Raw genomic sequence first — 24,315 nt, 5'->3', positions numbered from 1 at the left:
GATCTGATGTTTCTCTTTCCAGAAATGAAATAGATTCATATAGTCTAATATTCTGTCCAATCATCAGACAAGCTTAAATTTCAGATTTTGCTGCCAGGCTCTTAGCCAATGATTGAATTTTTGCTCCTGCCATGGAAGCTTCCGAAAGTCTATTTGCAGTGAGTTTTCTTGGCAGTTGGCCTGCATAACATACTATGAAATGTGCCTGTTAATTTTTGCACCTCATGGCTCCAGTTCAGAAGAGAAATCATGATTCATAGGTTCTAGGGTAAGAAGGGTAACATTACCCCTGGTAATTGTTCCAGTGATTGATTACCTTCAGTGTTAATAAATTATGCCTTATTACTAGTCAAACTTTGTCTAGCTTAAACTTCTAACCACTGGATCTTGTTATACCATTTGCTGCTAGACTGAGGAGCTCATTGTCAAGTATTTGTTCTCGGTCATCTGTAAGTACAGATACAGCGTCACCCCTTAAACTAAACAGATTGAGCTCCTTGAGTCTCAATATAAGGCATGTTTCAGAGTACTTGTGGCACCTTAGAGACTAACATTTATTTGAGCATAAGCTTTCGTGGGCTACAGCCCACTTCATCAGATGCATGCAGTGGAAAATACATATATACACAGAGAACATGAAACAATGAGTGTTACTATACACACTATAAGGAGAGTAAAAGAACTGTTTGTTTGTAGTGGTAATGAAAATGGCCCATTTCCAGCAATTGACAAGATGATTTGAAGAACTGTAGTGGGGGGGAAATAGTTTTACTTTGTGTAATGGCCCATGTAAGGCATGTTTTCCAATCTGTTAATCATTGCTGCAGCTTTTCTCTCAATCCTTTCCAGCTCTTCTTGAACTGAGCACTCCAAATCCAGAGTATAAAATGGAATTAATGCCCATTACATCCCCTTGCAGTCTAAGTTTAAATACCCTGATCAGGGTCCATAGTATGAATTTCATATTTAGACTTTTCTTCCCCCCAAATAGTGTATGGAACAGAATATACTCTAGATAAACAGTTGCTCTTGTTTGTAGCTATAGTTATTCCTGAAACATCACAGCTAGTGTTCACAATTAAAGGGAGAACATATGTACTAATGGTTTCTTCTGTGATAGAATATAATCTGTCCCTGGAGCAACAGTATAATCTGTTACATAAAGGGAAATAAGAGCATGATAATGAATTGTGTTTTCTTTCATTTCACAGGAAAATTTAATCACCCAGAAGTAGTTCAACTTGTGTCTTCCATTAATATAGAAAGAAATAAAAAAATAGCTGCTACAGCCAGTGAGCCTTGCGCTTGAGGCATTTTAAAACTGCTGTAGCTAAAATAAAATATTTATTTTACTTCTTGTGGTGTTTTGCTGCTGCAGCATCACTAATTTTTCCAGGAGTGTTTTTTCTTTAAGTGCTGGGAATCCACGGAAAAATATAGATCAGGGAAATTGGCATCCTATGATATCAAATGCAAAATTATTCTGAGATCAAACTAGTTTGCGTCTTTTTTTAGTTTGATGCAACCAGTTTAACTTGTATAGACCCAATTTTGTTCATTATGAAATACAGAAGAACCTCAAAACAGTACAAACACCAGAGTTACGGACTGACTGGTCAACTAGACACTATGTGAAACTGGAAGTAACCAACCAATCAATCAATGGAGACAAAAACCCAAATATGGTACTGTGGCCATATTAAAGGTAGCAGTGGGGACAGGCAGCCCAGATGTCCCTGGCACCTACTCACAGGTAGGAGTTGAAGACATTGAGATTTGAAGGCAAAGCTGTGAGCCCCTGCTACCAGCCCAAGGCAACAGTGGGGGTCTGCACTGATTTCACCAGCATCCTCCCTCTCCCAGTCAAGAGGGAGACAAACTGGCCCGGGCAATATGCTGCCTCTTGAACCTGGCTTGGAGTGTGAACTGCTGGAGCCAGAGCTATAACCAAGCTATATTCCTGAGCTGTCTGTAACTTGGAGGGTCTACTGTATGCTCATGGAACCCTTTTCCATAAATCAAACACTGGGTATTTGGTCTCTTAAGATACCAGTCTCCAGGAAGCCATCTTATGTGGCATTGTTACATTTACCTTACACATGTATGGGCCTAAAGTTACACTCCAAATACCACCTTTTAATACACTATTTACAAGTAATGTATAGGTCATCTAAAACTAGATTTAACCAAGCTGCCTTCTACCTTTTTTTTCCAGTACCCCTTAGCACTGGACACATGCATTCTAGGTACCAAAGGGCATGATGGAACCTCCTCGATTTGTACTAGCATAGATCAATCATGTGTCTTGTCCTTTTCCTTTGGGATAGTCCAGTACTGGTCTGAGAGAATAACTCCCTACCTGTTCCTATGGTAAAATGATCATATGTCCTGACCCTGTCAACTTTTCTATCTACTTAAGCCAGAGTGGGTGAACTTTTGTGGAACCCTGATGTGGCCCTCAGGCCAAACTGTATGGAGGGCCAGGTAGGGAAGGCTGTGCCTCCTCAAACAACCTGGCCCCCACCCCCATATCGATGTCTCAATGGGTCACCACTCTTTGTTGTTAGTTAAGAAGAGAGACTGGAGAGGTGTGGTTTTCAATGGCATGTTTATATACAAGTTTTTTGGGTATAAAAATGTCATTTTAGAATTCTTGCACAGTGTGCAGGTATAGTCCTATTAAATGGCTATAATAAAACAAATTTCATCATCAGGTTTATGTATCAATGATGGGGAAAAAAAGTGGATTTCAGATAGCTTATATTAGCTATGGGGGTGGCTGAATCCATCCATCTGCAATTTTTTTTTGTATTTCCATTGTAACATCTTAGAACAAGATTGTATTACAAGGGGCATCTTGCTAAGAGAAACAGACAAGGCAGAGACACTCACTTTAAAAACCTCATTTTAATAAAAATCACTAACTTCATTTACACAAACTATGTAATTGTTTTTTAAAATAAAATAAATGTTTATGCACAGTGCTGCAACAGAAACTTGCAAATTGTCAAACTTAATTTGCTTTCTGTGTAACATATTAAAATAAATCACATTAAAGAAGCATTTGAGATGTGTTCAGAATCAACTTGTCACATGGGAAAATTAAGTGTAAGAAATTAAAAACAAAAACAGAACCCCTATAAAACCACCTTGATACAGGATTTTCCTGACAAGTTTTTAGCAAAGCCTAGGATCCAGAATGGCTAAAGTTCATTTGAAGCTTTGCAGTATGAGAAAATTAAAAAGAGGTGCCTATTTTAAAAGCAGGCAAGTTCCTCTCCACCCCTCCACTGCATTCATGTTTATACCTGATAGTCTTTTGCTGCCACCAATGGCTGGCTGGCGGACAACACTATAATAACCTTACTCTTAAAATGATGCAACAAATCATGCTGCATCTAAGATAAGAGATGATGCTGGCTTCTTGGAGATGGAATTATGCCCTGAAGTGCAGTAAAGCAGGACAGTTTGGCCCAGGCTGAAGCACACACTCATCCAGTGTACCATAAAATGCAAGTACTAGCTCTGGCGTGTAAGTGAAAGGCATGGCACATCTTTATTAAGTTGTTGTATTCAGATTCTCTCAAGGCTCTAACTCTAATGAGGCTCACACAAGTCAGTCATATATTAATCTTACCTTCTAAGGAGATGGTATGGAGGTTTGTTGGTTTAATACTGAAATTGGGACCCAGCATCAAACAGCAAGTAACAACATGTTTTTCAACTGTAGCATTTCCTGCTGTGGGACAGTAACTGATCAACTTAGTTTGCATCTGAATAATTGGGTTCCTCTCTAGGGGAGGAAATTCAAAGAGACTGGAAGTGACAAAGGACTAGAGACATCAGTGTAACAACAAATGATTGATTGACTCCTTAAGCAGCTCAGGTCATGTCTGTATGCTCAGTAAAGGGCTCTAGTATATTTTGGTGGACAGCTGGTGACAGACTATTGCTGGCAACAGAAATCCTTGTACAGTCCTAGACCCATCTGTCTGCTGTGGCACAGAGGGGTTACATAATCAGTAGAAACATGTATACTAAAAACAGATTCAGTCCTTTAAATAAAAAACAAATTAACAACTGAACCAGAGGAGTGAAGTGAATTTGAGGGAAAATACCAAAAAGCAAGAACTGTTTGGTTACATTATAGAAATTGGAACATTAAGAAATGACGATGCGTGTGCTATTTCTGTGGAGTATAAAAATGCTTAATGATAAAAATGGCCTAGTAAAAATACCAATACATTTGGAAGAATGACTACAGTATGACATGGGTGAAGCCATTTTCAAGAGGTTACAAAGCCATGTGTCTCAAGGTGGATGTGGAAAGGAAGCATAGAAAACACTATGGGGATAAGTCTCACCAGGTCGGATACAGGTGGCCAGTAGAGGCTACAGTTTAACACTGAAGTTCCTCCTCATTCTCAGGAAGCGGCGTGCCTGTGATAGAGCCCTGAGTGCTGGCGTGGGCAGTAGAACTGAGAACTTCTTCAAAACTCCCCCCACTGTGGCTTGTCCCTCCAACCTTTGTCTGAAATTAAGGGAAGAAAACTGATTTTTCTCATTCCATTCTGCTTCTTCCCTCCCACCCACCCCCAAAATACTCAATGTTTTGTTTTAAAAGAAAGTTGACACTTTTCTACAGAGGTAGAGGAGGTATGTTCTCATACCCTGCAGTGTAGGTAGCACTTCAAAGCATACAATGGGCTTGTATTCAGAGCTTTTGATAGTTTTGTTTTTTAAAAATACACAACATTCTAAATATCAAGTCTGAGCTTTTCAAAGCTGCCTATGGTATTTGGCAATTAAGTGCCTATTACATTAAATGGGAACTAAGCATCCAAATAATTTAGGTGGCTTTGAAAATTCAACCTTTGTATCGGTGGGTGGGTGGGGGTGTGTGTTATTTTAATGAGTACATTTTGTTTACTGTATTTCTCTATAGGACTACGTTGAGTTGCAGCTCACTGTGTAGTTAAAGCAAGGGCTCTCTGTTCAGAATAAGGTACCACTCAACGTAGGTAACGGTGGCAGAATTGGGCAGTAGTGAATAGATGTTGTTACCCATTGAAGTCAACAAAATCAATTTGATAACCGGAGAACACAAAACTGGGTTAAGGGCCTTTTAAAAAAAAAAAAAAATCAGATCCAAGGTCATTTAAATTTGCTTTCTGTATAAAATGCTAAAATAAGTCCCATGAATGAGGCACCTGAGGGAAGTGCCCAGCATCAGCCTGTCTCCAGGGACATGGATTATGGAGAAATACTGAGTATAAGAATTAAAAATAGGCTAGGATGTTTAATTAAATAAAGCTTTGGCAAACCATAGCACAGTTGTCCCCTCATCTCACCCAAGCATTTGCCTTCTTTAGCCACTTCTCTGCTGGACAAACAGCAGATTTAGATTTAATTAAAGAAGGACTTTAAGAGCTGCTTTGAATTAACACGAGAGTGTCCCTTAGTTCTGCGTTGGGATCTGGGCATCACTTCTGCAAGTGGATTCAGGTCTGTGGATGGAGCAAGGTATTTTTATCCCCTTCCACAGCTGAAACAGCACTTCCAAAATGCAGGCCTTTTCCAGACTCTCAGCCAAGTGACTGCTTAGGAAAATGATTTTAATTAAATAGACTCCGTGTCCTTTGTCTCCAAAAGGTTAATCCCATGTAATCCTTTGTTTCATTTGCTGATAGATGATGAAGAGCAGGATCAGCTTGTCTAGTTTAGGAGAGCTATAAACTAAAGTAACAGGATTGTAAGTACCTTGCCCTGAACAATACAGGCCACAGATGGAAAATCTGTCTGAATTCTAGGAGAGTTTACAAAACATTCCCTCTTTATTGATATTTGCAAATGGTAATAGATGAAATTTAAAAAAAAAAAAAGGTTGGCTGACCATAGATATGGAGACACATTATGAACAGGCAGCAGCTGCTCCCTGATTAAGACTGCAACTGAGTTTCCATTATAAGCCTTATTTTGGACCCACTTCTGAAATCTACAACCAGTCATGTTGGCCTGAGATCTAGGACTGATGTAGAATTTTTCTGTAAAATTTAAAGCAACTCAGACAATAGGGCACTTGAATTTGGACACCCTAAAAACACAGCGGTTAAATATATTTACAATTATTTTCTTTTTTTTTGTCCACTTTGTAGCTAAAAAACAGAAATAAGGTGAAAGATAAAAGCTGCTTTACTGGATTCCCCTAGCTGAGATCCAGTGTGTAGTTCATAGAACATAGGTTTCGAAAGGACCGCAAGTGTCATCTAGTCTAACCCCTCTGGATCCTTTCCAGTTTCTCTACATCCTTTTTATACATTGGTGACCAAAACTGGACAAAGTGCTCCAGCTGAGGCCTAACCAGCGCTGCATCGAGTGGTTCTATCACCTCCTGTGATTTGCTTGCTATGCCTCTGTTAATACAACCTAAAGCTTCATTTGCAAAACCATTGCATTGTTGAGGTTGTGATCTACCACAACTCCCAGATTCTTCTCAGCACTGCTGCTGCCAAGCCAATTATCTGTATTTGTACATTTAGTTTTTCTTCCCAAGTATAACACCTTACATTTGTGGCTGTTGAATTTCATTTTGTCGTCTATAGCCCAGTTCTCCAATATATCAAGATCCCTTTGAATTTTAGTTATATCTCCAAAGTGTTGGCAACTTGTCCCTCCCCCCACTGCTTTGTCATCATCAAATTCTGGTTGATTTTCAAAGGTGCTCCAGGGAGTTAGATGCCCAGCTCCTACTGATTTTCAATGAGAGCTGGGCAATAACTCTCAAGCCCCCTTGGTCCTGCCTGATGTCCAGTTTTCAGGGTTATTAAAATTGATTTAGTGGGATCCCCAAGGAACATCAGCTCTGGCACTCTTACAACAGGACATCACAAGACTGCTGGAGACCTGTGTTTGCTCTTTAAAACAAAAACATGCCTCCACCCCTTTTCTTTGCAGGAAGGAGCATAAGGAAGTTCTCCCCTCTTCAAGAACTCATTAGGTCACTCTAAGTGGGAGAATGACCTCTGCTGTCCTCCAGACCCACTCCCTGGAAAGTCTGCTGCTGTTGAAAGTAGAGGAGCTCTGCCCTTGCAAACCTTAGGTTATCTACAGAGGTAGGAAGGCTGGAGAGAACAAGATGTATGGGAAGAGAGGCACTTGATACTGAAAGAGTGGCCACAGCTATCACCATCACCCTCATCACCATAGTGCTGAAAAATCATGGCTCAGTTTTTCCCTCTTGTTCCTTTGTGCCAAGGGAGAAAAACATTGCTGTGAGGGCTTGGCGTGGACTTCAGTGTTGCTCTGGCTACAGGAGCTGACCCCTTACCTAGGACTGTGGGGTTAGGGGACCTCAACTGTGAAACTGAAGAGCTCCTAGATAGTGGTTTACTTGCACCCTCAGCACTCAACAACATGGGATGATTTAGCTAAGGCCCTATTTGCCTACTTGTTCCAAACTCAGCAGAATGAGATCAGGCTCTCAGTGCCTGTTCCTCAGGCAAGTCAGTGTCAGAGGATGATGCCTTCAGAACTGCCTCTAAGAAGTGAGCGGAGATGACTTGCCTGCATTCATTCGGTGTAGTTGACACACTGGGCCCTAGCTGAAGCAGACCCTGCGTACATTTGGACAGTGATGGAGCAGCAGGAGGTGCACAGCTTTCATCCGGTAGACTTGGCTTTGGCCATCTTAGGTAGGCCCTCAACATTGCAGGAATGGCTTAGTGGAGCCTTAACAAGGAGTATAAATACTGAACAGGGCTAAAAAGCGTAACACTAGCTCTGGTAACTACCCTCACTATAAGCAAATAATTATGTAAATTATGTACAAAGCCCACTAATCTTTTTTTGATGGAGAAGGGAAACTGACATGAGAACAATGGAAACCCCAGAGGATCCTGCTATGGCCTTTGGTGGTGATGGGGGCCCATGTGATGGTTGCACCTCTTTGTACAAGTGTGTATGCTGGGAGCAGTGCTTAATTTGTGCCAGAGCTAAGCCCTGGCACCTCTAGGCTTGGCAGTTCAGAGCCCTAGCAGCTCTAGGCTTGCTGCATCAGTTATAAATGTAAAACAATTACTTGAGCCCTTGCAATTAATTGCTTGAGACTTTCATTACAAATTAAGCATGTATGGGGGACGATAAAGATTGAGCAGAGTGTACACACAGCCCCAACAGACAGTAATTCCAAGCTCACTCATGTACAATGCACAATTTTAAAGGCAGCAAAGAGTCCTGTGGCACCTTATAGACTAACAGATGTATTGGAGCATGAGCTTTCGTGGGTGAATACCCAGAAAAGGGTTTATTTTGGGTGACAGTTGCAATTGAGCATAGAGAGGGAAGTGAAAGTGTAGTAGGAGGTGGAAGGATACTTAAGGCACTGGACTAGGACTCTGGAGATCTAGGTTCAGTTCCCAGTGCTGGCCTTGTGTGTCTTGCTTCCCACTTGTAGAGTGAGGCTTTAGTGCTGATAAATTCAATAATCAGATATTATAGTGATGTATGGGCCATAAAAAAACCTAGAACCAAAGTACTTTTAACATCTGAAAGATACAAATAACAGAACAGCTCTAAGAATTTATTGGATGGAAGTGTTGGCTCTGGAGCACCCAAGGCCAAGCCCAGCCCTCCATTAACTAGGAGTTACACCCTCTTCCTCCAGGTCTGGACTGGATAACATTTCACTCATTGTGTACATGAGACTAGATTTCTCTATATATTTGCAGCCTTGAGTTTTAGTTGCAATTTGTATTTGGGTAATAAAGCCATCTTCTTACTAACCTAAGGATATTTACCTGAGTGTCATAACAGACATTGGCACTCATGCAACAAACATTGTCAGTTCTTCTCAAGGCTGATGAATATAGCTCTAGTCAGCACAAAGAAAGAATGCACTTTGTGATCCAACTGAACCTTTACACCACACAGAACCAAGCAACATTTTTTATGCACACATCTTCATCAGAAGATGAGATCGCTTGGAAGATGGCCTCTCTGCTCACCCTCCACATGGTGCAAAGGCTAGCTCCTTCTAAACATGCCATGCTCTGCTCTGTTAATGTGGTAGCACCAAGAGGTGCTACTGCCTCATATCTGATATATCAAGTGTTGATCATCGGTGTAGCCCAAGGTTGTCATTATCATTTACCTTTCCTTCAGTACAGACTTTTATACAGTTTTGAGGCAATCCAGAGGAAAAATTGACATTAGCTGGGAAGTTAGTACTTGACATTTTAAAGAACGATTCAAAACTCTGGACCAGATCCAATGCTGGTGTAAATCAGCATAGATTCATCCATCAGTTCGCACCAGTTAAGCAACCTCACTGTTTCAATGGGGCATTGGTTGAGACTGTTTATTTAAGCTGAGACAACAGAGTTTGGTACTCGGCATTCCAAAAGCAAAGAAAGAATATTTCTCTGCGTATTGCCTTCCTTTTCTTTCATTGCACTACATTCATGGAAGGATGAAATCCAATCTGCCTTTGGCACAAATGAAAGTGATGACTAAGCTGTCACTTTAACAAGCACAGCCACACAACATAGCTCCTAATCATTACCTTCAGGCTGGTGACAGTGGTCTCAACCTTCTCCTCAAATGATTTGAAAGTTGGAGAATTCCTAGGAGGAAAAACATGATAAAAAGGAGAGAGTCAGTTCTGAACCTAATTGTGTACAGTAACGGCACGGTTTATTTGCCCAATTTCTGCTGGACAATGATCCCTGCACAGAGCAAAGACTGGTTGTCAGTGTGCAGCCATACATCAATAGTGTACTACTAGCAGATGCTTGTGCTGCTGTCATTCAAATCCAATTACACTAATCTGAGTAGTATTTTTTTAAGCTACACTCTTGCAAGAGCAGAATCTGTGTAATAATTTAAACGGAGTATTTACTATTCTATGACAGCTACTCTATGCTGTGATACATTTATAGTATCCTCCTAAGAGCCATGGGACTGCTGGCCTTAATTCTGCATTTCCTTGATTTTATCCATTTGTTTTGCCCCACTGAAATAAACTTTTTTTGTCTGTGAATAGTAGGAAATTCAATGAAAACAACTTTTTAAAAAAATATCATTGTAATTTAGTGCCTGATCCTGCAAAGTGCTGAGTGCCTTCAATTCCCATTGGTTTCAAATGGAAACTGGAGATATCAGCCTTTAGCAGAATCAGGCCCTTGGGGCTAGAGACACAAAGAAGCTGAGCCATGGAAGCACTGAGTATTGCCACACCTAACTTTTAGGCATCTAGAAAATCACTGGGATTCACAAAACTTGGGTTAAGTTCCTTGGCTTCCTCTACAGTGAGGACAGGCACCTCATGGGGTTCACAAAAGCCAGCATGCTAGGAAGCTCCTTGCCTAAGCTAATCAATGGGAGATGCCAAACAAGTGTGTGCTAAACCCTGCCCCCTCTAGGAAAGAACCACCTAAGTTCCAGCTGCAGAAAGGTGCCTCTTTCCGCTTGTGATTCGCAGCAGCAACTCTCTCACACGTGCCTATGCCATTTTGGCAATAAGCTGGAGGGAAGAGAGAAGGAGAACCTCCTTCATAACTTGTGTGTAAATTCGTTTGTGGGGGCCCAATCCAGTAGACAAGCGCTGAGCCTGCTCACCAGATCAGGGCCTGCAGGCGCGTTTGCAGAGGAATGCCATTTCCCCTTGGTCCATGCATCACTCTGAGTAGGGCGTCTGGACACCTCGCATGCGGCTGCTGCATGCATGTATACAGACAGAACCAGGCGCCTATGGAACTTTTAACAAACATGTAGGTGCTGACCAGTTTTAGACACCTGTATGGTTTGGAAGCAGCTGTGCAGGGGTTTTCTGAATCCCAGTGGGACCTGATTCTGGGATTTAGGCATCTAAAATACCTAAGTGGCAGTAAGCCCTTAGCATGCATCTATCTGCACTCAGTTCAGCCCCTAACAAAATCAACTGACATTCTGTCTCTGACTCCAAAGAGGGTAGAAATGAGCCCTTTGTTTGAGTGAGAGTCATGGGTGTGAAAATACCTTAGAACAAATAAAATGTACATCAGGGATCTGATTTTTTGTTCAGTACAACTGACAGTCCTCTTGCCAGTCAGTCTGCTAACCGCAGAATATTTTATTCAAAAACCAAATATAGCTTTTTAATTTTTTTAATACTTTTGATTTTTAATATTGCTGGCGGAAAAGAAAATGTATCGATCACAATCATGCTGTGGGCGTAAGAGATGTGATAAGCATATTCTTGGTCTTAGGGTGAGACCGTGGATCACAGTCACCCAGGCAGGGGGATTAAGGTGCTCCCTTGGTCTCCTAGTTGGGCTACTCCCATCATGGTTACAGCAACATCCCTGGGGCTACTACTCCCTATCCATGCAGATAGGTGGGGCATAGGCAAGCAGGACTGGGAAGCGGGAAGAAACACGTTGGCCAGTGCAGCTGAGCTAGGAGAAGTAATCCTGGAGAAATAAGAGGATGGCACAGTCTAGTGCCCTCACTATCTGCTCCTAACTCCACAACTTAGCCATTAATTTACAGTGTTCTGATCTATTAATCATGACCCACTGTCTAACAGACTTCTCTGGCACCACTACTTTCCTTTGGGTACCTACTGCCCTTCTTCATTTACTGCAACAAGTGAAGAGGAGACATGGTCTATTGATCAACTGATCCCTGTAAATCCAACAATACCGAAGCAGATATCTGATCAGGTATTTAGTCCTTCGGGTTTATTTTTTCATTTCTATTTATTGAAATTTGTGTAATAAAGATACTTAGAAACAAAAAGGGCCAGATACTCCTCCCATTGACATAATAGCACAGTTCCTAGATGCAGTGAAAATATTTAAATTTCACATTCGATAATATGGATCTATAAACATCCACTGCCTCAAATTCTTCTCAGCTCCCTCTCATCTGTCTAACGGCACATAACAGTACTTTAACAATCAATAAATCAAAACCACCAAACAAAGGCCCAGTCTTGCAGCCCTTACTCAGATGAGTAATCCCATTGATTTACACTAGCCTACTTATGCAAGTAAAAGCTGAGAGTTCAGGACCACGAAAAGCAAAGCCCCAAATAAGGTATGTATGGTTTTACTTCAGCTTAGTGTATACAAATAATGTTGGCACATTACCTCATAGCAGGCATACTTATGGAATGGCGAATAGAGTAACTGCCATGTGAAAGCGAGAGAGAGGAAAGAGAAAAGACAGCTCTATAAGCAATAGTTTGCAACACGATCAGCACACAGTATACATGGCAATGTTTATTTTTAATTCAGAAGCGCTGGTTCTCAGCTCCTGGTGCAAAGAGCTCTCCTCCTCTCTTTGAGCACAGATGTTCTGTGCTCCACCATCTCTGAAACTGATCAAAAGGCTGAATACGGCTCAGAAGAATGGCACTGAGTATCTCCTGCTAAAAATCCAATAATGGAATCAAACCTTTTCAGTTCGCAAAAGCCAGGCACGCGCAAGCTAATATCATGCAGAGGGGTATGAAAGTGCCTTTGTATTCCCTGTGAAGGGTAAACCCCGTAAAGAGCTCTGTAGGTGGTGAATAAATGGAATTCTAGGGTTTCAGGGTGAACATAAAAACTCTCTTTTATTTGAAATTAAGAATGGCTCCCAACTATATTTAAATATTCAGGCTAGAAGTAGTTCATATACTGGAGGATTATGTACTGTGCCAAAAATCCATTTATTGCTACTTTCACTATTGATTGACAGCCAAATCCTGGTCTTACTGAAGACAATGGGTGCTTTGCCTTGACTTAAGTGGCACCAGGATTTGATCCTGATCAACCAAAGTGTTTATAACAATTAAGACACAAAAACATTCACATAAATTTTACATTATAATGTTCCTTATAAATTGGACATGCACTTGCATAGTCTATCTATGAAATTGCTCTAAGTATGGGGACAAAATCACACACATATGGACATAAAATTAAAAGTCAGACATGGAAAGATCTATTTGGTTATATGAACCCATCTTCCTGCCAATGTAGGCATGTTCTCTATTGCATATTTCCTAATCAGTCAAGACAAGATAGTTTAAAAACTCTAATATACCGTAATACACCAATAACCATTCAGTAATAAATGCAAAACAAGGTTTTAACATTCAACTATTTCACACTGCTTTTAAACTTAAAGTACAAACCCTACAGCCCAGGCATTCCAAAAATGCAGTGGATCACGTTCTTTTTTCCTGAACCCCCTACTAATGCCTGCAACCATTAACAATCCAGGTTAAATGAAACAAGCATATTTTCCACTTTGTTCTTGTGCCACGTAGGAAAGAAGCAGAAAACTGGAGCTATCTGAATAATTTAGAGCAGGCTGCTCATCTACTATCAGACACATACCAAAGATAAGCTCTAAGCAAAAAGATTATTTAATCCAAAATGGCATTAAAACATGATTCATTGGGAGGGGCCATGTGATGGATGCCATGAGTATGGAGAAAATTTGCCAAGTTCCTCATACCAATGCAATTTTATTTTCTTTAAAGAAAAATAAGGAAAGTGTATTCTTGCCACTCCAAATTATTGAATTTATAGGATGAGAGGAGCTCTGGCCTAAGTAGGGCAACTGTTAACATTACATGAAACACCTAAAAACTCTAGTGAGTTTATTAAGAAGGAGGGGCCTGGAAGGCTGTGGGAGCTTTAATCCATTAGGTGCGGAGCAGAGTTTGGTGGAGAATGGTAATTCTGTTTCATGGAGTTTCAATATTTGGTTCCAGTCTGATTCAGAAACACTCCTCCCACCCCCAAATTTTAATATTTGCTGTGAAAGGGAATCTGACTCTACTGGGAGCCCTTAGAACATTTTGAACATAAACACAATTTTAATGTGCTTTGCAGGCTCAGCACCTGCTGATTTTTATTAGTTAGGGCCATGTTCCACCCTTGGACGTGTCTGCAGAACTCGTGCTGAAGGCAACAGGAGTTCCTCAGTATATCTTAGGGCAGGACTTGGGCATTTTTGTTTCACTTAAAAGATGGTAATTAAATCAGTGATATGACAGTTACTGAGCTTTTGTTGTTTACGCTCCAACCTCTAAAAACAAGGGACAGTTGAGATAACAGAACTGTATGTAAATGGATATACCCGAGAGAAACATCTTTTGAACTCATTCATTATGTGAATTTGAGTCTAATCTATCCAAGAATGTGGTAAACAACATCCAATCTGAAGGTCTTTTCACATACTCCAGTCATAACCCCTCTAGGTTCACCACAGTGTAAAAATCAAGATGTTTTGGCTGATCTGGAACATATTTTTATCTGGGATAATAATGTTGAAAGGAAAGAGGGCAGAGTGTTAAACAAGCCATACCAAAGTCAGCAGCAGTATTTATGAAGAGCAATATGCATCTTACCCAATCGAATGTGACCTAGGAGAGCAGCATAAAGAGAGAACAGCAAGAGTTAAGAGTTGGCATAGTATGAAACAAAACATGAGTTAAAAAAAAAACAAACCAAACAATCTCCCATTAAAATGCCAAACAGTCCTTGGGAGAAAAAGAGAATCATATGCATCAATTTCTTGACACTTGGAGAATATGGATCAGTCGAAACTCCTTCAAATATACCTTCACCTACTGCTGTGTTACATAATGAAACAAATACTTGGCATGTACCCAAGTCTAGACTATTAGTCCACTAAACCTTGTGCTGTCTCAGATGGTTTCATCTTCATTAAATCACTGTTGGAACAGACATTCTTGGGTTCAATGAGACAGCACAGTACAACACACTGACAGCCAACAAGGCTAGGCCATAGGACAATTTTTATTGAGGGGATTTTTTTTTAAATGAAAATAGTAAATAAATAAATAAATAAATATTATTATTAAGCATTAACATTAAGAAACTCGTGTTTTCAGAACTGCCAGCAGAACAGTGCTTAGGACAAAAGGAATAGATCTGCAGTCTCTAAATCCACAAAGCTGCCCTAAATAATGTTGGGAGCTTGTCTGACATTCAATTGATCTCTGGACAGGGGAGCAACATATGGCTTCCTTCTGCCCTGTGCATATGGGGCATGGCTGAGAATCTAGAGCCAGGTCTCCTCATTCATACTTATTCTCCTCCTACAAACCAGCCCTATTTTTTCCAAGTCCTCATAAGAGTAAGAAAACAGATGTGCAAGTGTCTTCATTCAGCATGGAGGGCTATGGCCAATGCTTAGCTTTACCTTTGTCACCACACATGGGTTATCCTCGTGCTCCTTGTTGTGTGCTGTACAGGGACTTCTAGAATCAAAGCCTTTATATTTTCTCAAAGGAGGTGTTTGATAATCCACTTTCCAGATGATTGATAACCAAAGTAAAGAGCAACTAAATGATCTCCTTCCTAAACCCCTTGTATCCTTTTGGGATACTCTCTCTTCCCTAGATGTATCATCCACTATCCAAATATCAACCCTACCAACACACAGTCACAGATATTCCAATTAACCCCTTAGCACCAAAGGCAATGATTTCTGGGACTGAGTGCTAAAGTTTTAAAGTCTTCAGGGAGATCCTGTCTTCTGAGATTGACATGATCTAGTTTTGTATCATAAAAACAAACACTAAGAGATTAATATTAAAGAAACTATTATCCACAGAAAGTTTGCAGTATATATAAATTGTCTCTTCCATTTGGATTTAGCTTAACCATACTGAAACATGACTAGTGGACTGTGCATTTAAGCACGGCTTTGGGCAAAGGGTGTTGCATAAATTACATCATTTCAGTCTCAGGAGACATCGTGCCTCAGAGATGCCCTTCTCCAGGTTTTACACTTGCTCTGGAGAGGGTGTGTATGAATATGTTGTTGGTTTAGATCAGTAGAAGATTAGACACCCTCCCAGATATTCAGCTGATATGCTCAGCAACCACAGTTCCCACTGAAGTCAATGGGAGTTTCTGCTGCTCAGTACGTCTGAAAATCAGGCCACTTATTTAAGAGCCTAAATATGGATGCAGGTGCCTCGCTTTGAGCATGCATGTCTCAAGAGGTCAGTTGTAGCTAGAGCTGTTGAGAAATGAGGATTTTTCCTCAAAAAAAGTTTTCATGCAAAAAATTCCTTTAAAAAGTTTTCCCTGTAGGAAATTTTGAAAATATGGAAAAAACTGTTTCAGTTCCCACTTTCCCGCACTTTCTGACTGGTTTGTAACAGACAAAAGGTGGAAAACAGCAATACATTGGGAAAAACCTGTAATTTTGAAACAAAAAAAAAAAAATCCAAAAACTAAAAAAAAAAAAAAATCTCTTTTCCTCCCAACATATTTCATTTATAAAAAAACTGGAAAAATGAAAAATTTCATTTTCAATGATATTTTGTTTTCCTATGAAAACCCTATTAACCAGAAATGTTTTGATCAGCTATACCTGTAGCTTTTAGAATATAAAGTTCACAAATCTAAATGTAAAGAAGTATACGTCTTCGTTCCCCTCTTTACATTCCTTCCTTCATTTTTTTATTGTCATCTTTAATATGGTGACAATTTGAGTGAGCATTTTTTCTGTATTGTAAGGAACTATTCTTATTAGGTGTCTAACCTCCCATACATACAGTAATTATTACATTTAAAGGCAGACTGAAGAGAAACAGATGTATTTGAAAGAAGATGAACAGTCACCATTCTTTAGTATTTAAAAAGTTGCACTTTTTTTTCCCTTGATTTCTGAAATGCCAGTTTATTCTGGGCATTTGTGCAACATCTAACACAAGGGGCCCTAACTTAATCCTAAGTAATAATTGTAATAATAATACTTTTTAAATGTTAATAAAAGAAAATTAATTCTGCCAATACCAATAAAAAAAGGAAAACTGCTCCATAAACTGCTATAATTCTTCTATGCTGATGCAGAATGTAAGCTCACGTATCAGTTAGTTGGGATATTACATTGTATAATTAACGAATTTTCAACTGGAAAAGGGAAGTGTGCGCCATTTTCTTGTCAGTGGTCTTAAAAATCCAAGGTACTACTCTAAATAATGCTGTACAACCAAAATAAAACCTGTGATGAAACAGTCTGCTATATACTAACAGAGACTTCTCAAATGATCTCTACTGAGTTTACGATTGGTGACATGGCTCAATGCACGTTATTGGGCTACATGACTTGTTTCACTTTATGCAAGATTTTAAAGGAAGAACTCTACCATCCCATCAGTCCATACCCATGGAGAGTGTACAAACTAAGGGCTAGATTATAATTTGGAATACATCCTCTTTGTGCCATGCCGGGGTAAGTAAAAGCATGCCTATGCTCCTACATGGGCTAGCCATATTGTGGGTTTGGGTGGGCTGGGAGAAGCAGCAGCATTTGCTGTGAACTGGAGGAGTAGCAGATGTCTGGGAAGTGAGCAGAACTTGGCCTGGCCTGGTCCTGGAGTGGTGGAACAACATGCTACCCCTTGCTATGGGCTTTTTCCTTATGGCACAATCTAGTGCTAAGTGACGCAGAGGCTAGATGCTACAAAGAGTACATAGAGTTGGTCAGCAGCAGGAAACAGTCACACTATGCCTTACAGCACTGAATGCACCACGTGTGCAATATATTAGTCTCACAATGCAATCCCAGTATTACCAGAAATATAGGCAGGACTATTAAAGACCACATCATTCACTGTCACACAGAATGAAGCCAGGACAGTTAAAGGTAACGCATATGACAAACCAACCACTGATGAGCTCATGGATTTGGGTGCATTATTGAACATGACTGCATGGAAGTTACTGACATGTGACATTAATGGATATGTGGATTAATGTCACATATACTGACCCTGAGCTCTGGAATCTCTTGCTGGCTGATTTAGTAAACAAATCACTCTATAGCACTGGTTTGGTTGCCAACACCAGGACCTGCCCACAGGATGCCTATAGTAGCAAGATACCTACCTACCATGTATCTATGCAATAGGCACTATTAACACAGTCTGTTCTCCTGCATAGTCCATTACTATTTCTATATGGCTTCTCCACTCTTCTGCAGTGTAACAATTTGACTCCTGATCTTGTACTGCCACATGGACACAGGCACTGACTTATATTTTTCCTGGTGGGTGCTCCACCCCTGCTCTGCCCCCACTCCACTTCTTCCCGCCTTTTCTTTTTACTGCCACACATGCTACATATTACACAATGCTGCCCTTCCTAGTGCTTTCTCTGAGAATTTAGCTGCTTGAGGACAATAATGGAACAGGAACTAGGGGAGAGCCTAGCACAGGCCTTGCTCCACTTTACATGCTATTTGGACTATTTTTGATAGACTTTTTTGTAAATACTGTCAGGGGTAACCATGATGGAATACTCTTTTGGATTATCTACTGGGACCCTGCGTCTTCAGGAAAAAAAGGGGGGGGGGCAGACGCTTCTGACAATGCCATGCAAAATGATCAGTCCATTTTGGGCTCAGGAAACCGCTGGGAGGCATGTTCTCCTAATATTAGGCATTGTGAATAAGTCAGAATGCTTTTACAGTCAGCCCTGGCTTTGGAGATTATTATTGGGTGAACATTGTCCATTTGTATCTGTGGTGCAGAAAGCCACTTGCTCAGCCAGATCCACACACTGAGAGCACGGTCGGCTCCAGGTTTTCTGCTGCCCCAAGCAGCAAAAAAAAAAAAGGCAAGCCATGGCAGCGTGATCGCACAGCTCCACTCTTCGGTGGCAGGTCCTTCACTCCGAGAAGGACTGAGGGACCCGCCGTCGAATTGCCACTGAAGACCCGGATGTGCTGCCCCAATAGCAGTCGGAGTGCCACCCCAAGCACCTGCATCTTTAGCTGGTGCCTGGAGCCAGCCCTGCTCGAGAGACAAGGAGGGAAGAATTTGGAAAAAAAAGTCATACCGTGCTGAGACCTGACCTTGCTTTTTACTGTAGATTCTCCAGTACTCTAGAATCTATTCCTATGAGACTAACTTCAAACCCAGTACAAAGCATAAGGAAATGAATTTTGACTGTGAAATGCTGAGTACATGGAATCTTTCCTACCTGTGACCAGGTGCCAGTGCAGAGAGACTGGCACAGTCACTCTACACCACTGTTCTAAATTCTGGATTATAATAGTGGCAAAAGGCTTGTCCATTATGCAGAGTGTGTGCCCAGACCCTGGCCATAAGCCTAACATGTCATAGCCCCACTCACAGCAAAGCAGAGCTCAAGGGGTGCAGATTTCCCTTATGCAGCCTCTGGCCTCCCCTTTCTTCATGTTGAACAGCAGCAGTGGTTCTGGTGCTTGCTAAGCCTTGCTGTGCTGGGGGGGGACTGGGGCAGGAGTATCAGGATTTACCAAGCTTTCAAATTTAATAAATAAGTAGCAGAAAAACAAACAAACAAAACCAAACTTCTTATTTGGCTGCAAAGAATTATGCACAAAAGGTTCACAGCAAAACCTGCCTGCATTTGAAATACTATAAATTGGGTTAATGCTGCTATTCAACTATATTTGCTTTAGTCATGCATTGCTTGCTCAATTACAACAAAAATATTTGTGCAATAATTTGTTGATTTCTCTATGAATTAAGGCTCTTATTCTGTGAGGGTGCAAGGGTCCATGTGGCTCCAATGGCAAGACTGGAGCATGAAATCTGGTTGCACTAGTCTACCAGCAATTGAGAAAATATAATGTAGTCTTGATTTCCCCATTGTATGGTGATTCTATTTTTAAAAATATCTATTGGAGTTTTCAATAGTGCTACTTACACAACTGATATACAGTAAGTGATTTAAAGTACAAGAGTATCTTGTACAGAGCTCTTCCCTCTGTAAATATTTGAGTGCTGGTGAACTGAATTGCTATCAGATATTTAGCCTTTCTGCTCAATTATATGATTTGCGCACACATTTCTTTTGAGTTAGTCCACTAACTTTCCCTTTGAAAGTACGGAAGAAGACTTTTTGTGCTAGGACTTAGCAAATCTAAAATGTTATGAAATTTAGTGTCTGCAATATAGAAAAATACATCAGGACAAAAAGCCTATTAACGAAAAATGCTGGAGGAGAAATTCTGTGAGCCTACTCTTTTTTTTTTTTTTAAACTTCATATTGTTTATAGTTTCTTCCTTTGTTCCTTTATTCTGAGAGATCCTGGTGAAATTAACAATTTTTAAAGATAGGCTTTAGCTACCTGACAGTGTAACACTCAACTGGTGCGTGAAAAGCACAGACCCTAACAATTTCATACTAATATGTATTATTTTCAATTAAAGTTCTTTGGATCTAAACAATCCCAGCAGTGTTTGCAACCAAAAGTTTGCCGACTTGTGCTAGCATGTGAAAACTGGAAAGTGAACCTGAAATCAAAGTCTGGTTTCTACACAGACTAAGCCCAATGAACTACAAAGAATAAACAAACAGTATTTTAAGAGTCTTTGTTTAAAAAAAATCAAAGGTGCCACTAGTAATTCTTAACGGGCCTGAGGACCAAGATGAGCAACATGAGGTTCTGCACTAGTGGCAAATGTTGGGCTAGGTGCCTTGTTGGCCTTTAGGGCTAGAAAGGAGAGTTTTAGATCAGTGGAAAGGGAAGATTCCCAGAATCCCAATGGGTCAAACCGTACTGGCTTCTCACTCTGGAAAGGCCCAAGATATCAGATACATCTGAGATTCCTTCATTTTAATTCAGGCTAACGTCTTGGCCTTGCAAAGAGATCCATGTGCATGTGCGTGTCCTGCAAAGAGTCCCATTGAAGTCAACAGGACTCATGTGGAAGTAAGGGTTTGTACCTCCACCTCTCTGCAGGCTCCATTCTTTTTATTTTATTTTTTTTTTTAATTACACCAGTGTATTTCTGGAGTGAGCTGATGAAAGTGCCCAAAATGCTTTTCAATTTATTTTTCGCCAAGAACAGTGCAGAGGCAGGCCTGTGTTCTTCGAAAGAGGTCTGTCTCTAAAAATCCATTTATGAATACAATTAGCTGTTTTCCACCCGTTTTATCACCTCCCTAGGTTTGCAAAGTTATTTAGAAGGGATTCCAAGTTGCAATACCTTTTCTTTCTACCAGGACTCACAACAATTTTTTCCTTTAAACATAAAATCACCACAACGAGTAGTATCGGCAGTAATTCTTTCTAAATTAGGGGTTAAAGTAAGACAAAAGAACATTTGGCAGGTTATCTCCCTTCCCCCGAAATAAAATCAGAAGAGAATTTCTGTACCTCATATCTCCAAATTTCTTGCTGATGGCTGTTCCTACATTGCTGATAGCTGCTGTTGCCTTCTGTCCTGCATGGCTCAGAGTTTCGTGCGTTTTCTTGTAACTAGAAATAAAAGCAAATAGTGGTCAGTCATTCATATAAAAAGAGATAACAGATGCTCATCTGTTCTGCAATTCATTTTTAGTCTCCATATTTCTAAATTTGAAAAACATTCCTACTAAGGGTTAAGAATTGAGATGGTTTGTCAGGTTAGGATAGACAATGCAGGCTTCTTATGTAGCTTTCCAAATGCAGGCTGACCCTAATAGGACCACATTACCTTCCAGTGGAGTGAATCCCTCCCTGTGTCCCCTCAGAGAGCATATCCTTTGAGTGGGTTGGTGCAATCCATTTAAAGGTGAAATGCAGTCATTATACACCTTACATTCTGGAATATATTTTAATATAATGAAAATCAAAGGTTTATAGAAATATCAGACACTATTTCACTAAATCCGTCATTGTAAAGTGAGGGGGAAATTGTCCCTCAGCAGCAGCTGCTGATATTGTACTGATATACATCTCAGCAAAAAGTCTGAAGATACAATGTAGGACTCAGAAAACAAATCTTCTGTTTGAGGGCATGGGAAAGCAAGCAATCTCAAAAGCTGTTGTAAATTTTACTACAACTTGACTTATAACCTATATTCCTGGACACATCATCAGAGCTGATCAAGTAACAAAAACAATTGAGTTGAAATTTTAGCAATTTTTCTTGCATTTTTGGTCTAAATACAAAGTTCCTATGAAAAAATCAATTTTTGAAAAATGTCAACCAATATTAATTATTAATATTACAATAGAAACCTAGCCACAAAGAGCTTGCAATTTATAAAGACAAAGTGTGTCATAGGCAGTGAAAATCAGGGTGATGACCAGCACATGTATTTTCTTTTTATATTACACCCACACACACACCCACACACACACACCCACACACACACACACACAGTAAAAATATACTCGTTCATTAGCCTGTTAGTTCATAAGCCCGATCCCCCAAGATGGTTAGGTAAAAATAGCAAAAACTGTATGACCCGCTCATAAGCCGACTCTATATTTCAGGGGTTGGCAAACTTTGGCTCCTGGCCATCAGAGTAAGCCGCTGGCAGGTTGAGACATTTTGTTTACTTGGTGTGTCTTCAGGCACGGAGCCCCTCAGCTGCCAGTGTCCGCGCCACTACCCACAGCTCCCATTGGCTGGCAACGGCGAACTGCAGCCACAGGGAGCTGAGGAGATGCGTACCTGCAGACACTCCAGGTAAAGAAAACAACAATGTATTAGATATTCAATTCAATGCTTCCACAGAGTTTAAAATCATCATATTTTGGTGTAGACTCCTTTATAAGCTGACCCCCACTCTGATGCGTCACTTTTTTTTTTTTTTACACCAAAAATACATATATATATACACATACTCATTCATAAGCTGAATATTTTTGGCTTTTTTATATATAAAAACTATATTTAAATAGTAACTATATTTAAAAATTACCCTCAGTTGTTCCTATACAGAGTCATTGTCTGTGCAATTTTTTTTAATCATCTGCCGCTATTAATATTGTAACCTGGTATTTAATCCTTGCATCTTACTTTTTAAATTTTAAGTGTTGCTTACTTACGGCTTGATTCTGCTCCACTGAAGTAAATGGCAGTACATCATTGACTTCAATGCGAATAGGCACAAACACTTATTGCAAAGGAAAACTAGCTTAATTCTCTCAGTACTACTCTATCTCATTGGACTATCAAAGTAACAGGTTCACATTTGACGGTTTTAAATATATTTATGTATATATTTAAAACACGCCCTAAAATGATTTACTTATCTTTTCAATTAGGTATAGTAATGCCAATCTTTTGTGTTACACTTCCTGTTATTCGTTAACTACTGAAGGAAATAAAAATGCCCATAAGATGAAAAAAGGCTCCTGATGAAATCTGGACAGCAAGTGCACATTCAAAGCAGTTTTGAAATCTTTCTTAAATCACTCATGTAATGTATGGCACATGTGTTCAGACACACAATCTTCTTAATTCACACACTGCTTATTTATAGGACATGCTTTGACTTGTCATGCTTTCATTTCCCCTCAATACTGTTTAACCTATGAATTCTGAAACAGTTTATCATTCCACTTTTCTGCATGACAGTTCTTTTGTTGAGCAGACAAGTTCTGATCACATTAAAGCCGCCCTCTCTAGGGTATAACATGACATTTTCAGTGAAGCAAAATGAACCCTGAATTAGGAATACTGACCTAACAAAATGAAAGCACTTACAATAAATTACCTTATACTCTGTCTATATTGCTGAAAAAGAATGGTAGAAATGAACATGAAAGCATGATAAATATTATTTTGTTGGTCTTATTTATCCTTTCAGCACATACAATAGAAAAACACACACCAGAGATCAGTTGGGAAACCTCATTGCCTAGTTCGTTTAGCAGAAAATTGTTTTCTTATTTCCCATATGCAGGAAAATAATATAGCTTCGGCAGGTGGGGGAAATGGGGACAAAAAATAAAATAAAAAATGGCATTCACATTTACTATATAGTATGTCATATATATTACCCATATTGTCTCCATATGTCTTTTATAGCATACAATGATAAAAGCAGCAGAATTAAGGCTGCCAGGCAAACCCTGCTCCTTACTCTGGTAAAATCTCAAACTTGATTACCGCATGGTTTCCCAATGAACACACTTTGGTTATATATACTCCGTACCCCCTAAAGGCAAATGTTTGCCAGATGATTCAGCAGATGACAGTTCTAGAACTCCAGTGCTCTGCTCCTGCTCTCAGTAAGTGATATTGCTATAATGACTGCAAGTGCTGGAGAAAAAAGCAACTTGCAAAGGAAAGAATAGGGATTATGCCTGGTAGTGGTTTTCTTTTTTAAATGGTATGTAAAGAACACCCAAAAGTTAGTTTGTTTTTAAAACGGTCTCGTCTCATCTTCCCTCCCAACTCCTACTTGTTTTTCACCTTAAAAATATCAAGAACGTCACATTTTTTGGTTTGGGTCTTACATGTGCATTGTGGGCTCTCTCAGCACTGTATTGAAAGGAGGTGGGTGGGAATGCTGAATCTTTGACAAAGCA

The 24,315-nt window shown here is 40.0% G+C and overlaps 2 protein-coding genes across 5 annotated transcripts in view; one reads left to right on the top strand and one right to left on the bottom strand.

The window, feature by feature from the left end:
• HDDC2 (HD domain containing 2) overlaps window positions 1–24,315 on the top strand; it is a 39,558-nt gene that overhangs the window by 14,392 nt on the left and 851 nt on the right. The window contains exon 6 of one of the 3 annotated variants that reach the window (XM_030556229.1): window positions 11,564–11,699. The exons of 1 other annotated variant lie outside the window; for it this stretch is intronic. In XM_030556229.1, coding sequence (XP_030412089.1) covers window positions 11,564–11,658 — 95 coding nt within the window. In that variant the 3' untranslated portion in view covers window positions 11,659–11,699. Of the gene's footprint in view, window positions 1–1,211; window positions 1,355–11,563; window positions 11,700–24,315 lie in introns of those variants that run through there. One more of the 3 variants, XM_030556228.1, reaches the window with a different exon arrangement.
• TPD52L1 (TPD52 like 1) overlaps window positions 1,528–24,315 on the bottom strand; it is an 87,107-nt gene continuing 64,319 nt past the window's right edge. Inside the window, exons 4-8 of one of the 2 annotated variants that reach the window (XM_030556225.1) lie at window positions 21,166–21,267; window positions 14,384–14,398; window positions 12,129–12,167; window positions 9,560–9,620; window positions 1,528–4,531 (exon numbers count right to left, since the gene is read on the bottom strand). In XM_030556225.1, coding sequence (XP_030412085.1) covers window positions 4,400–4,531; window positions 9,560–9,620; window positions 12,129–12,167; window positions 14,384–14,398; window positions 21,166–21,267 — 349 coding nt within the window. In that variant the 3' untranslated portion in view covers window positions 1,528–4,399. The remainder of the gene's footprint in view (window positions 4,532–9,559; window positions 9,621–12,128; window positions 12,168–14,383; window positions 14,399–21,165; window positions 21,268–24,315) is intronic. The other variant, XM_030556227.1, reaches the window with a different exon arrangement.

This window comes from Gopherus evgoodei, chromosome 3 (assembly GCF_007399415.2).
Source record: "Gopherus evgoodei ecotype Sinaloan lineage chromosome 3, rGopEvg1_v1.p, whole genome shotgun sequence".
Taxonomy (NCBI): domain Eukaryota; kingdom Metazoa; phylum Chordata; order Testudines; family Testudinidae; genus Gopherus; species Gopherus evgoodei.
Note: the sequence above shows the minus strand (reverse complement) of the source record. Positions and strands in the feature narration are given on the sequence as shown.